Source organism: Rosa chinensis, chromosome 3, assembly GCF_002994745.2.
Source record: "Rosa chinensis cultivar Old Blush chromosome 3, RchiOBHm-V2, whole genome shotgun sequence".
Classification (NCBI taxonomy): Eukaryota; Viridiplantae; Streptophyta; class Magnoliopsida; order Rosales; family Rosaceae; genus Rosa; species Rosa chinensis.
Window position 1 is genome coordinate 39,919,115 of NC_037090.1, and position 14,605 is coordinate 39,933,719.

At 45.3% G+C, this 14,605-nt stretch overlaps 2 protein-coding genes across 5 annotated transcripts; both read left to right on the top strand.

Moving 5' to 3' along the window:
• Positions 1–1,097: 1,097 nt before the first annotated feature.
• LOC112195139 lies at positions 1,098–8,843 on the top strand. Of its 4 annotated transcripts, XM_040517237.1 has the most exons (9): positions 1,098–1,216; positions 1,295–1,511; positions 2,076–2,170; positions 2,720–2,753; positions 3,159–3,206; positions 3,298–3,383; positions 4,643–4,690; positions 5,045–5,124; positions 6,077–8,843. In XM_040517237.1, exon 9 carries the CDS (start codon positions 6,575–6,577, stop codon positions 8,828–8,830), a length of 2,256 nt encoding a protein of 751 aa, XP_040373171.1. In that variant the 5' UTR covers positions 1,098–1,216; positions 1,295–1,511; positions 2,076–2,170; positions 2,720–2,753; positions 3,159–3,206; positions 3,298–3,383; positions 4,643–4,690; positions 5,045–5,124; positions 6,077–6,574; the 3' UTR covers positions 8,831–8,843. The 4 variants fall into 4 exon arrangements, with proteins under 4 accessions (XP_040373171.1, XP_040373170.1, XP_040373172.1 ...); XM_040517236.1 differs by lacking the exon at positions 2,720–2,753; XM_040517238.1 differs by lacking the exon at positions 2,076–2,170.
• Positions 8,844–9,454: 611 nt separating this feature from the next.
• Positions 9,455–12,211, top strand: LOC112194575. The gene is made up of 4 exons (XM_024334796.1): positions 9,455–9,853; positions 9,974–10,687; positions 10,736–11,541; positions 11,779–12,211. The coding sequence occupies exons 1-4, from the start codon at positions 9,455–9,457 to the stop codon at positions 12,209–12,211; spliced, it is 2,352 nt and encodes a 783-aa protein (XP_024190564.1).
• The last annotated feature ends 2,394 nt before the right edge of the window (positions 12,212–14,605 follow it).

The following is a 14,605-nucleotide window of genomic DNA, read 5'->3' on the forward strand; positions in this document are numbered from 1 at the left end:
TCTTTACTTTGGGCCTTCTCCCTTTTTTTCTTTTCTTTTTCTGTTTCTTTCTCTGTTTTTTTTGTTTCTAGGCCTGCAGGGCCTGTTTTTTATTTTTTTTTTTATTTTTTTTTTTTTGGTTTCTTCTTGCTGGGCCGGGTCAACCCGCTTTTTTTTTTTCACTTCTCCTTCGCGTCTTCTGGTTCGCCTGGGGTTTTTTCGGCGTTCAAATGGTTGCTGGTGCAGGGTCGCTGCAAGTGGGCTGGGGGCGCTGCAGTTGGGTGGAGGCGAGCGAGGTGCAGGTGACAACCTAGATGAGTTCTGGGTTCTCCGGTGGGAACGGGGGTCACCGACGGCAGGAACTGATGAACTGACGACGTACGATCTGGGACCGGTGCGCGGGATGAGCGGATCCCGGCTGGCCAATCCGAGCGTTGGCGGAGGCGTTGCTGCAGATGGGTGTGGATCGCGCCGGCGGCGATGATGAGGAAGAAGATTGACGAAGGCGGTGTGCGGTGTGCAGGTGCCGGCACGCTGGGCTAGGATCGAAATGCTAGGCAGAGGGATTTTTTTTTCAGGGTGGCGGCAGAAAAGAAGAAAAACTTTTTCTTCTTAGGGTTTTTTGGGTTTTTTTTTCTTTTGCTATTGGCTCTGAGCGTGCTGATAACGTGTTAAAGTAAAATGACAATTGGAATTGGTCTACTCATTTCATTTCATAGTCCCTTTATATAGGGATAGAATTACAACGGAAATATCGATTACATTAATGATACTAAATGCTGATTGATCCGTAATTGTACTGATTGATGGTAATCACTGATTTCTTGATTCCCTCTTCGTCAGTTGCTTTGATGAAGGCACACAATATGTTTTTCCTTTAACAGACGATTAATAAATTGTCCGACCAACTTTTCCTGTTTGACCAGGAGTTGACCAAGGTATGACAAACCTTTCCTGGTTTGACCAAGATTGACCAAGCTTTTTTTTTTTTTTCCCGGCGAAAGCTGGTTGGGATCAAAGACGGGCGCTTTTTCTGGGGGACCTTACTCCAAATTCAGATTTCCATTTCACCCAAAAAAGACTCTTTTTAGTTTTCTCTAATTTCCTCATTACGCAAGCACAAGATTACCCTTTACATTTTCCCTGGAAACAAATATAGACCCATCAAAAACCAACCCATCAAGCCAGAGAGCAAATAGACCAAGATTCAGATACACCCACATAGAGACAACCTACGGTAAGAGCCCAACTATTATCAACTTTTATAGGAAACGAAACAGACATCTGATGCTTTGAATCGTAAAACATTTTTCAGAGGCCGACGAAACAAGAGATGATGAATTCCAGGGGTTTGTTTGTTGCTCTTATTCATCACCATCGTAAGCTTTCGGCGTCCAATTTCTTTGCTGCCCCAAGCCATCATTATCATTTTCTGCAACACCGCCTTCTCCACTCATTACCATCCCCAAACCTACTCGTTAAAGCCTTCGCGATAAAGGAAGATTATGATTTGGAAGTTAAAAGAGTTCAAGGTAATACACATGGTCTCTCTTAGGTTTTTTTATCTGAATTAGATTAGAGTTAGATGGCTGCGCTTGGCTTAACATTAAATTTTTGGTTTGATGAGATATTTTTATTTCCATGATATTTAGTAAGATGATAAAGTCCAGCCACAAACTAGTAAATTTACTATACAGTAGCTATATATATATGATTGCTTACATGATTAAAACTTTTGATCACCTATTAAAAAGGTTGTACGATTACTCTTAGGCAATGGGCTGCTATTGGCTGGCTACAATACCTGCTTTCTCTAGTCTTTTCCCTCAACCCAGTGGATTAATTTAGGCTCCAATACTTGTAGTGTTCAAGCTATTCATTAGGCTCCAATACCTGCTTTTTGTTTTGGTTTACAAGTCAAAATGTATCACTCTCTTTGAGGCTAGTTTGAAACTCCTAATTTGCCTCCATCTGCTATCAATAAATATGCTAGGATTGGCTTGAAGCTAACATGGTTTCATCACAGACACATTGGTTCATTTAGATTGGCCCTTCCTCCACACTGGTTGCCTTAAACTTATTGTGCATGGTAGCAGGTTTTGGCCTTGTGGGAATTAGTAAAGGTTTTGTAACCAATCTTGGTTTTGGCCTTGTCATTGATGCTGGATGAGAAAGACTTCTCATATTGAGAGTATGTCTCCCTGACTAAAATTTGTTTTTTCAATTGGAAGCGGTGCATATTGTTGTTGTTTCAGTACTTCTTTAAGCCTTGCACCTCTATTGAGTAATGCCTCAGTCGCAGCATCAAGGTCTGACCCAAATTGAGCGCATCAAGGTCTATTGAGTAATGCCTGAGTCGGAGTACAGAACCATTGAAGCAACAAAGAAGACATATTTATGAATTTGAGTTTGATTTTGATTTTTTCTTTTGGTATTTGAGATTTGGTCTGATGTTTGGCAAATTGTTCAAATTGGTTGTAATGTTATGCGATAAAGTCTGGGAGAGCAGAGAGAGATTGGGGGATTGGTTGCCATGCCAAACTAGTGTCCATATGTTTTGTTTTCAAAAATTTCAGATAAGTTGAGATTTGTCTCTATGTTTTTTGGATAGTTCATCAAGGCTTGGTTAATCCTTAATCGATCAGTTGGTTCTTTGTTCTTTTTCTACTCCACCAATCATTCTCCTGGTGTTCTTTCCTGTGTTATTCTTTCTTATTAACAGTTCGTTCTTCTGTTGTAGTCCTTAGTCCTACGGAGCACCAAACATGGATCAGGTATTAGTTTAGCATAAGCCAGGCTAGAGAAGTCCAGGACTCTTATAGAAATTAAGGTGAGGCATGGTAGTCCCATGAAACAAACATGCCCTAGGTGGGCTGGGTTATGTTTAATCCAGTATGAGAACCCACTTTAATGACCAAATGTGAGACTGTCCAATTTCTTGGTTTGGTCAGCCCACAATCCTATACCAACGTGGTATCTGCACTTTGGGTTATATCAATTGCTACAATATGATCGGAGAACTAGCATCCTCTGGTGATAACTGGTTTAGGGACAAAATTCAAAAAATAAATTAGCAGGACCCATCCCTAAATTCACTTGTACTTTTTATGCTCTATTTTACTCTGTTATCATTATTTAATTTCTTGCAGCTCTTAATTTTTTTTAATTCATTGGTATAGATCAATCGTTGCCAGCAATTTTCTGCGTCACTACATACTCTGAGCCCTGTAAGTTGCGATGAATTTACTTTCATCAGTCAAGCCGTTTGCAATAAGCTGTGTCTGTTCTAACTTATTTTTGGTGTACTTTCTTTTGCAGTGTGTTTTTATGTAGCTAGACACCTTAGGAACATGAATCACCGATTCCCAAATGTAGCAATATCTGAATTCGTTCTTGATGCTAAGGTGTGTCGCTGTAATCTACTCTTCTCTTGGGAACAATTTTAGTTTTATAGCAAACTCTTGAATCTCTTCTTAAGAGTAAGGTGTTATCAATTTTTTTTTCATGATTCGAGTTACAGGTATTAAGATTAATACAGTGCTTTATTTATTCAATATTTGAAATGGTATCTTGGGGATAATGGTTTTGGAATTTTCACTTCCTATGTGGCAATGTAGTTGCACTGTTTGTTTTTTTTTCCCCTCCCTCTTTGCAGAAAGAATGTTAGGCTGTTTGATTATAATTATGAAGGTAGATGATGGGGAAATAGTTTCATCCAATAATTTGTCTATGAACTATTTATACGGAATTTATACCATCTTGAACCTAGTGATAGGTAGGGTATAAGGGAACTTGAAAGCTTCTTTCAACGGAAAAGTGGGTATCGCAGAAGTTATTAACACAATAAAATGTGAAGTTCTTTACACCACAGGTGTATAGTGTTTAGTGCCCGCCATCTGAGGTTACTGAAGGTGATGATGGGTAATGATAATAAATTTCATCTTTATAAAATCAATATTTAATATTGCTCTGTCCCTTGCAAATATTAAAACCAAACTTTACACTGCTTTGGGCTTGGAGATGGATGATTGAAGAATAACGGAACCTGAAATTTGGATATCATGATAGACAAAGTAGCAATGCATAAGTTTGGAAAAAGAGAAGAATAAGTTGTGAAAGTTGATTCGATCATAGAGGAATTGCTGCAGTCACAGTTGCATTATGACAATTGCATCTCGTATGACACATGGGAATCTTTGTTAAGAATTCTAACAAAGCAAAATTGTGGTTAATCTTGTGAGGATAAAAGAAATATTTTGGTGAATAGAGTTTAGCCTTCCATGAGAGTTAAAGATTTCTTTATAGAGTTCAGTTATGATGAGTTTAATGACGTAAAATGGTTTAGTTCGAATGTGCAGTGCTATCTCGTAAGCAATCTTACAGCAAAAATCCTTCATATATAGTATTTTTACGTATCTTTCTAATTCCCTTAATTCTGTTGAGCTTACAGCAAATTCCAGTCGTCAAATGTTGTTATTGATCCATGGTCAAGTAACCTGCATTTGCATTAAAGTATTCCTTAATTGCTTGTTCATCTAATAATTTTTTGTCATTATACTTTCTTTGATATATGATATCACATGTGCCTGCTAATAGAACCATTATGATCTTATTTCTGGTTTTGCCTAAAAATGAGTTGACCTTTTGTTTACTCTCCGTGCAGGCCGACAACTATAAAAGCACACTGAAATCTCTTGGTATTTCCTATACGGTAAATGATACGAACCTTTTATTTTCTCTGGATGCAGATTTCATACTTAGCTCTACTGATCTGATTACTATCTTTTGTTTTCGGAGTGCACTTGAAAATTTTGGTTGTACTTTTTAGCAGAGGGGGCTGTTATTGTCACTTTCCAAAAGTAGTTCTGAACTTTTTTTTTTTCTCTTTCCTGTTTTTATATTTTTATTTTTTTATTTGTCACTTGAAAAGGATTGTTGAACAACTCTATAAGTATTTCTCAATATCTTTTTTTGCTTTTTTTTTTTAATTTAATTATTTTTTTTTTGGGTGTTTCTGTACGATATAGGGAATTACATTATATTGTTGACTTTTCTCATCTTCTAGCTTTCAATCTACAAAGAGTTCATCTAGCAGGGAGAACAAGAGAACTACTGAAGGAAGTGATGTAGAACGTCCTAAAAAAGGTGAAAATAGTAATATAGTTGTTGGAGGGTGGGAAGAGGAGCCAGTGCATAAAAGGAAGTGGAGAAGGGTTTGGAAGTAGAAGCAATTGTTGGTGGTGAAGATGCCTGGTTGAGATTTGGCAACCGCAACACAAGAAAATGAGTTTATTTATTTGATCATCATATAATTCCATCCAAACTCTAACCCCAATTTCAAATTCCTACCTCACCACTGGCAATTGCTTCTACTTCCTAACCTTCATTTCTGCAACACTGGTGCCTCTTCTCATTCTCAGGTATCCTTTTTCTCTTGGACAATAATATCGTCAAAATAAATTTGGACAAGCCATCTAATTTGCATTCATCTTTTCCATTGTTCCCTGTTATTTTCTAAATGTCATTTAGAGATCACCTCTGTAGAAAATAATCAATGAAGAAATCGTCTAGTCATCCAACCATATCAAACAAAAGACCGATCGTGATGAGAATATAACTGTAGCAAAAACCATTCATTTGTTAATACATTTGGATGACTAAGTGACCTCTGGATTCTCTGTTTTGCTGTAGTAGATCTCTGAATTTAGATAATGAATGGTAGCAATCATAATAGTAAAATGCAGGATGGAAAAGAAAAGGTAGAGAAATTGAATGCCTTGGTCCAAATTGATCCAATTATTGTAACTTTCTCTGAATTTAGATAATGAATGGTAGCAATCATAATAGTAAAATGCAGGATTGAAAAGAAAAAGGAGAGAATTTGGATGCCTTGGTCCAAATTGATCAAGTTATTGCAACTTTCTTCTATGAATTTGTTTTTGTTGTTACCACTGACTTTAGTGTTCCTAAATTTGTTTATATTTCCTTTCCAAAAAAAAAAAAATTGTTTATATTTTATATATATAGTTTCAGGTTTTGCAAGCTGTGAGCTCATTCTATCAAAGGAGGAATATAATTTGGTTGTTGTACATACTAGGGAAGTCTCAACTGAGTTTGGCACTATCGGCTGGGCCCCATCGGTACTCTCAGGTACTATGCCATGGGCCGGGATCACGACCCACCATGGCTGGGCTCATATGGGATACCACCCCGGGCACCTAGGGCCCGGGGCAAGGCCAGCACAGCCCAACGATTGACACAACAAGAGGGCTGATATGACATCAGAAGAACCACCTGCGTCCCACATCGAGGGCAGGGGAGACTCCTTTCCCATGCTCGAGTATAAAGGCATTAGCACAACCACCTTTTACGGGTAATAACTCCTTTGTCCACTATTTACTTTTTATACATCTATATTAGTCTCTCACTCAGGCATCGGAGAGGCGTAAACCGTCCGGTACGGTTTACCTCTCTAAGCGTGTGTTCTTGATTCAGGATTTAGGAGTTGGATCGGTACCCCAGACGGTATAGCATTCTGCGTGAGGTACCCGGAGAAAGCCACCAGAAACATTGGCGGGCCAGATAGGGGCGAATCATGACCGAGCCGGAAGGAACGGCAGAGGAGGGTAGAAGTGTCGCCCGGGCACTGATATTCTCTCCGGGAACCTCGTCACCAGGAACGCCATGCGTTGGAGTGCATGGTCTCGGATCCTTAGACCCGCAAGTCCCGGACCATGTGGCTCCGGTATCGGAGTTGGAGTCTATGCGAGCTGAGATAGCGGCCTTCAGGGAACAATCCAGGATCGATCGGGAACAACAGAGTACCGATAGGGAAACAAACCGCCTTACGCAACAGAGAATACAAGATTTGGAAGATGAAAACACAGCACTGGCCCGAGCACTGGACAGGAGGCACCAGCACAACGAGGCACTCACCCAGGCCTTGGCTAGAGCATCCCAACTAGCGGCAAGCGTGAACGCTACCCCGATAGCAGGAGATACCAACACTGCCCCTGCACCTTCTACGGAAGGCGGTCAACGAATAATCCAAGTACCGGCAGAATTGTTCCCGGAAAGCTTGAGGCATCTACCACCACCACCGTTACCACAGCCCGTTCTGAGTATCCCCCCGGTAACAGATGCAAACACGGCATTACTTATGCAAATGAGCAACTCTTTGCATGCCCTGCAGGCAAGGGTGCAGGCCACAGAAAACAGGGACACCTGGAGAACCATGACCACCTACGAGGACCGCCCGGGCCCTTTTACCCAACAAGTTAGAGGAGCCATTCGAGCGGACATATCGAAGCCACTGAAGATTGACTACACGGGAGTTGGAGACCCCTACCAGCATCTACAGGCCTTCCGATCGCAAACAAGCGCCAAGGGATATACGGATGAGGTGTGTTGTAATATGTTCCAGGAGACTCTGTCGGGGGAGGCTTTGAGTTGGTTCTACGAACTGCCGGTCAGTTCTGTAGGGAATTTCAAGGAGCTAGCTGACAAGTTTGTAGCTCGATTCATCTTACGCACCGATGGGATACACACATTGAAGGGCCTGTTAAAGGTCCAGCAGGGAGAGAATGAAACTTTGAAGTCATTTGTAAACCGATGGCAGGCAGCTACCGCTAAGTGCCGGGACCTTAATAAGGAACTGGCCGAGCTGGCTTTCAGGAGAGGTTTAAGACGCGGAGAATTTCTCTATGGGATCAACCATAATCCTCCAGCTAACTACGACGAGCTGATGGCCACTGCCATCAGACACGCCCAGGCCGAATTCGAAACGTACGGGGACACCCCCAGACCAGAGCTAAGGGTTCACACCCCGGCCTCGACAGTCAGGGATGAGCCACGGAAGAGGGAATGGGCCCATAGTCATGACAGGTCACCCCATACCTCGAGCAAAAGGAGCAAAGAGTCCTCGTCCAGGTCTAACAGTTATGGGACCTCTCACCCTCACCGGGAGCAGAGGGTACAGCAGGCCCCGCGAACACCACCACCACCCCGGTATGAGGTGTTCACAATCCTTAACGCTTCATACGAGACTATTTGGAATGAAAGCAAGGATGAGATACCGGGCCCACCCCCAAGGAAGTTCCCGAAGAGTAAACTTACCCAGCAAGATACCGGAAGGTTCTGCACTTATCATGAGGATGCCGGACACAATACCAATCTCTGCGTTGCTTTAAAAAATACTATCGAATCCCTTATCCAGGGGGGCAAGCTTCAACGGTACCTGCCTGCTAAGGAGATCGGGGCTGTGGACGTGTACGGCCAGATCTTCACGATCCACGATGGGGGCCCGAAAGAGTTACCTCCCCAGAGGAAGAAGCGAAATTCTAGCTTCGGTCGTCCAGAAGTTTTCAATTTCCACAAGGCCCCGCAGCAAGACGGTGATACCGAATGGACATCGGTGACATTCCTGCAGGAGGAGGAGGCCGATCTGAAGATGCCCCATGATGATCCCTTCTTAATCACGCTCCAAATGGACAACTATATAATGTCCCGGGTGCTCGTGGACACCGGGGCCTCAGTTAGCGTAGTATTTCGCGATGCGTACAAAGCTTTGAACAGAGGGAGAGCCAAGCTGTCACAGGATAATGAGCCCCTCATTAGCTTTTCAGGAGATATCGTCCAGCCACTTGGATCAGATTACCTATCGATCACGGTAGGGGAGAGTCCGAATTGTTCAACCATCAAAACAGTGTTCATTGTAGTTGACTGCGCCTCATCCTATAATGCTATCCTGGGTCGACCGGCACTCTGGCGTCTGAAAACCTTCATTGCAGGTCACATGTTGATGATGAAGGTGCCAACCCCGGTCGGTATCGCCACCATCCGGGGTGATTAGGCTGCGGCAAGGAAATGCTATTCTTTGACTGTATCTCGCGGAAGGGGAAAGTCTGAGATGTTGGCCGTAGCTACTAACCCTCTAACGGACAGGTACGAGGATCCTAGAGATGATACCGACTCTGACGAAGAACGGCCCGGTGCCGTGGAGGACATTGAAGAGGTAGTTCTATCAGAGCAGTTCCCGGACAGGACTGTCAAGATTGGTACCAAGCTGTCTCCGGTTAGCAGGGAAAAATTGATCTCGTTCCTCTGCTCTAACGCATCTGCTTTCGCCTGGTCATACGAGGACATGCCCGGTATACCAACCGAGATCGCCACGCACAATCTTAGCATTATCCCTTTCTCGGCACCGGTAAGACAAAAGCGAAGAGCATTCACACACGATAAGTACCGGGCTATCCAGGTTGAAGTAAAGAAGTTGATGACCATCAACTTTGTCAGGGAAGTGACCTACCCCTGGTGGTTAGCCAACGTGGTCATGGTGCCAAAGAAATCTCCGGGATCATGGCGCATGTGTGTGGACTACACAAACCTCAACCGAGCGTGCCCTAAGGATAGCTTCCCGCTCCTGTGAATTGACCAATTGATCGACTCCACTGCTGGGTACCGGTTACTCAGTTTCATGGATGCGTTCAGTGGGTACAACCAAATTCGAATGAACCATGTAGACGAGGAGCACACCGCCTTTACCACAGACAAAGGTCTCTATTGTTACCAGGTCATGCCTTTCGGATTAAAGAATGCAGGTGCCACTTATCAGCGACTTGTCAACTCCATGTTTGAGGAAGTTATCGGTACTATCATGGAGGTTTACGTGGACGATATGCTGGTAAAAAGTTTAACTTCGGAGGACCACGTAACCAACTTGTCAATCGTCTTCACCATCATATTACGCAATGGTATGCGGCTTAACCCACAGAAGTGCATCTTCGGGGTCGAGGTAGGAAAGTTTCTCGGGTACATCATTAGCCACAGGGGAATTGAAGCCAACCCGGAGAAGGTGCAGGCTATATTAGACATGGTATCCCCAACCTACCGGAACGAGGTCCAATCCCTTACAGGCAAAGTGGCCGCTCTGTCAAGATTCATCTCCAGGCTGATAGACAAGTGTACTCCTTTCTTCAAATTGCTAAAAACCCAGCACGTCGAGGTAATAGCCTGGACGGCTGAGCACGAGGCTGCTTTTCTTGGCTTGAAGGCGTACTTGTCAGAGGTACCTCTACTCTACAAACCTGTTCCAGGAGAAATGCTCTACATATATCTGGCGGCATCGTCAACGGCTGTGAGCTCAGCTCTGATTAGGAAAGACTCCGATTGCGAGTACCCGGTGTACTACGCTGGAAAGGGGTACACTGGTGCAGAATCCAGGTACCCGGACATTGAAAAAATAGCACTGGCCCTCCTTGTATCGGCCCGGAAGCTTAGGCATTACTTCCAAGCACACTCAATCACCGTTTTCACTAATCACCCATTGAGGCAGGTTTTGCAGAAACCAGAGACATCGGGCAGGTTAATTAAATGGGCCATCGAGCTGGGGGAGTTCGATATCAAGTACCAGCCCCAGACAGCTATTAAGGGCCAGGCAGCGGCAGATTTTATTTCTGAGTCAATTCCCTCCCAGAACCCTCCCCTGGAATCACCTGAACCACTAGCCCCGGATACACCTCCACCAGGCACTTGGCGATTATATGTTGATGGCGCATCCAACAAGAAAACAAGCAGAGCCGGTATCCTGCTAATTAGCCCGGACGATCAAGTCTACGAGTACGCCCTCAAATTTGCCTTCAAGGCATCCAACAACACCGCAGAGTATGAGGCACTCATAGCAGGTCTGCAGATTGCCCGGGAACTAGGGGTATAGCACCTTAGTATATTCAGTGATTCTCAGTTAGTCGTAAACCAGGTCAGCGGTAACTTCGAGGCAAAAGAGCCCTACATGTCCTCTTACCAGGCTCTGGCCCGGGCATTAGTTCAGAGATTTACCTCCTACATTTTTACCCAAATACCGAGGGCAGAAAACGACAAGGCAGACGCCCTTGCTAAGCTTGCATTAACTTCTCCAAGTCCTACCTATGGGGCCACTAAGGTCGAAGTACTTGAAAGACCTAGCACTTCTAAAACGGTGTCAGAAATATTCGCGGTGGATCACACTACTTCATGGATGGACCCAATTTTGAAATACATGGTCGACGGCCTGGCACCGGACGATAAGGTAGAGGCCAGAAGACTACAGTTAAGGTCAGCTCGATACACGATCATGAATGACAAGTTATACCGGAGAGGCCACTGCTTCCCCAATCTAAAGTGTGTAACACCGGAGGAAGGCCACAAAATAATGAAGGACATACATGCTGGTGTATGCGGTAACCATGCCGGAGCCCGATCTCTTGCACACAAGACCCTAAGGGCAGGATATTTCTGGCCAACCATGTCGGCCCTAGCCCAAACGATATCTAGTTCTTGCCACAAGTGCCAAATGTATGCAAATATCCCAAGGGCACCGCCCATTGCCCTCTCCATCCTCCTTGCACCATGGCCGTTCTGCCAGTGGGGTTTGGACTTGATTGGTAAACTTCCCACTGCTGTGGGACAATTCAAATACGCCATCGTCGCTGTGGACTACCAAACAAAGTGGATTGAAGCAGAACCTCTTGTCGCCATCACCACAGAAAAGGTAAAAAATTTCCTGTGGAAGAACATCTACTGCAGGTTTGGAGTACTGGACACCATAGTCACGGACAACGGTACCCAGTTCGACAATGATGAGTTGAGGGCTTACACAGCAAACCTGGGCACCAAGATTCTCTATGCATCCCCGGCTCACCCCCAGACCAACGGTCAGGTCGAGGCTGTCAACAAGATAATCAAGAAAATACTAAAAAAGAAGCTCGACGAAGCCAAGGGTCTTTGGGCTGCTAAACTCCCGGAGGTGTTGTGGGCTATCAGGACCACGGCAACAGAGGCCACCGGAGAGACCCCATTCTGCATGGCTTTCGGATCAGAGGCGGTACTCCCTATTGAAACACAAATCCAGAGTCCCCGGATCGAATACTTCGATGCGGGTACCAACCAAGAAGGCCTACAGCTCGATGCTGACTTACTCGAGGAACGAAGGGATGTGGCACACATGCATAACTTGGCTAACAAGCGGAGGATAGCTCGCTATTACGATGCCAAGGTACAATCCCGCACACTGAAGTTGGGGGACTGGGTCATGAAGCAGGTCTACCCAGAACCCCGGGGACTAGATCCATCCTGGACAGGCCCTTACGAGATCATTGAGGAGGTAGGCCCCGCAACCTTTTTCATCCGAGACATGAACGGGGCCGTTTCCAGGCATCCATGGAATACCCAGCGCCTGCGGTACTATTACAAGTAGCTCCGGAAGCATCTTGTCCTAGCTTTTGCTTTTTGACCATACAGCTATGGCAAGCTACCCACCGGGTACTCATTCTGTATTTAACCACCATGTGGTATTTGAATGGAAAAATGAATTATTCAGACCATTTCTAGCATCTTTTTTTTACCTACCCCGGGCATTCCCGGACATAGCTATTGTCAGTTACTCTATTCCGGTAATAAGTAATGCAAATAAACGCTCAAGGTACAAAATCCTAGAAATTTTAATTCCTTTCCAATTCCCATTCAAATTCAAAAAAATTTCCATGCACAAAAAGCTTGGACTACCAAGCATAGGAATTACGCCATTGTTCAAGACAAGGATAATTTCTACTAAAAACAAAAAAAATAATAATAATAATAATTTCCACTACTGCTGGCCACCGGTACTCTGGGATCCACCGGCACCAGACTTGGTTGCCGCATCCTGGTCTTTCTTCTTCTTCTCAAGAAGGCCCCGCCTGAATTTGGCATGATCCAAGTACCCGGCCGCCACCCACTCCTTGAACTACATGATAACAGCCTTGTCCTGGGCAGCAGCTAGCATAGCAACAAGCTCGTCGGAGGCCTTGTAGTCCTCCACGGCCTCGTGCTTCTCCGCGGGAAGGCGCTCCTCCAAGTAATCTGCCTTCTCCTTCCATGATGTGGCAGACTCTGCAGCATCTTTCTCAGAGTCCCGAGCATTTTTTACCTCATCCCGCGCCTCAGTGAGTTCACCCTCAAGCTCCGCAATTCGCTGCTTCGCCGCGCCCATTTCGGCAACCATTGGAGTCAAAGACTCAATCTTCTTCCTCAAGGAGTCCCGCACCTTCTCCAGCTTGGCCTTCTCACCATGCAGATACTTCACCTGCCCGGAGAGATTGCTAACCTCCTCCTTCAGTTGAGTATCTTCCTCGCTGGCATCCACCGCGTACACATTGAAAAGTGCCTGCAAACACACCGGTTAGGATATATATACAATAAATGTCGGTTGCAAGGGTAAAGCAAACCCATACCCGCATCATGGATTCCCGGGCAAGACGGCGATTCTCTTTGGGGGTATTGTCCTTGGCCTGCACTCGGTCGAGGTCAATATCCTTCAGGTCACTAAGCATGGACCGCACGAATTTTTCATCAGCAACCCCGTACTCGCTCAGCAGCTACTTAATAGGCTTCTTGGGGATTACCGGAATGGCAGGAGACAATAGGCCAAGCGAAGGCACCGCCTCTGGTACCAGATGTTCTTTCTTCTGCCTCTTCGAACCGGAACCTTTAACATCCCGACCGGTATATGTAACCTCCTGCTTATCACCTCGATGCCGGTGCCTATGTGACCTCTTCTTCTCTCCTGGAAGCAGGGCCTCGTCGCTCCCAGTGGACCGAGAAGAAATAGACACTGAGGGCGGTACCTTCTCCCTTCCGGGGTCAGCTATGGTGATGATATCAGCGGCAGAAGGCTGCTCGACTGGAGTCACGGGAGCATTGGGATCAGGTTCCCCATACCCCGCGTCAGTGATCTCCAGAAGGGTCTCTTCAATGGACCGACCCGTAGCTTTCAACCCTAGGTCGACTTCAATATGAAGGGCGTCTTCCCCCTGGCTCATCAGCATATCCATCAACTGGTTATCGTCCATTCGGTCCTCCTCTTTGCCTTTCCGGGGTTTCCTCTTTGGCGCTTTCACTGCAATCAGTTCCAAGGTTAGTCAAAGGAAAAAAGGACATGTAAAAAAAAAAAAACTCTTTTTTAAGCCTCACCGGGGAGCCAGCCTAGCCCTAGCCTATAAAGTATAGAATGCCGGATAAATCTATAAGAGCTCCTCTCTTTCTCATTCCAAACAGAGTATACCCGGGCTATCCTCTTCCTTTCCACCTCGGATAAAGTGTAGGCCTGGTCCCCGATTGCTTGAAAGGTACCGGTCAGCTTCCACTTCTTATTCTTAATCTGCCACCGCCCACCAGCTAGAAACACTTGATTCCTCCACCTTTTGCTCATCGAGGAAGGCATGTCGGTAACTAGTGGTTCGTAATCCCTAGCGGCAAATGTCACCGTACCCGCACAGGACAGTTTCCTTGAGTACAGGATCCTGTGTACCGCGCGGAATTCATTTACGGAGGGCCACCCTTGTTGGCACAAGTCCCACATGGCCATCATACTGTATATTTGGCGAATAGCATTCGGGGTCAACTGCCCCGGTGACAGGTTCAGCATCCGCAATAGATATTGTAGGCACCGGGGCAGCGGTAGCGATAACCCTTGATGGAACTGGTTCTCGTGCAGCGCCACCCACCCCGGGGCAGGATTCGCGGCCATCTCTCCATCCTTGAGAGGCCTAAGCTCTACCACGTCCGGTATTCCCCACTTCAGTCACATGGCATTGATCTCCTTCATCGTCAT

Bases quoted from the DNA above. Each gene is read 5' to 3' on its own strand.
- LOC112195139 (XM_040517237.1), top strand. From the start codon at position 6,575: ATGACCGAGCCGGAAGGAACGGCAGAGGAGGGTAGAAGTGTCGCCCGG.
- LOC112194575 (XM_024334796.1), top strand. From the start codon at position 9,455: ATGGATGCGTTCAGTGGGTACAACCAAATTCGAATGAACCATGTAGAC. The intron at 10,688-10,735 runs GTATAGCACCTT...GTCGTAAACCAG, and splicing joins AGATTGCCCGGGAACTAGGG to GTCAGCGGTAACTTCGAGGC. The intron at 11,542-11,778 runs GTTTGGAGTACT...GTGGGCTATCAG, and splicing joins TGGAAGAACATCTACTGCAG to GACCACGGCAACAGAGGCCA.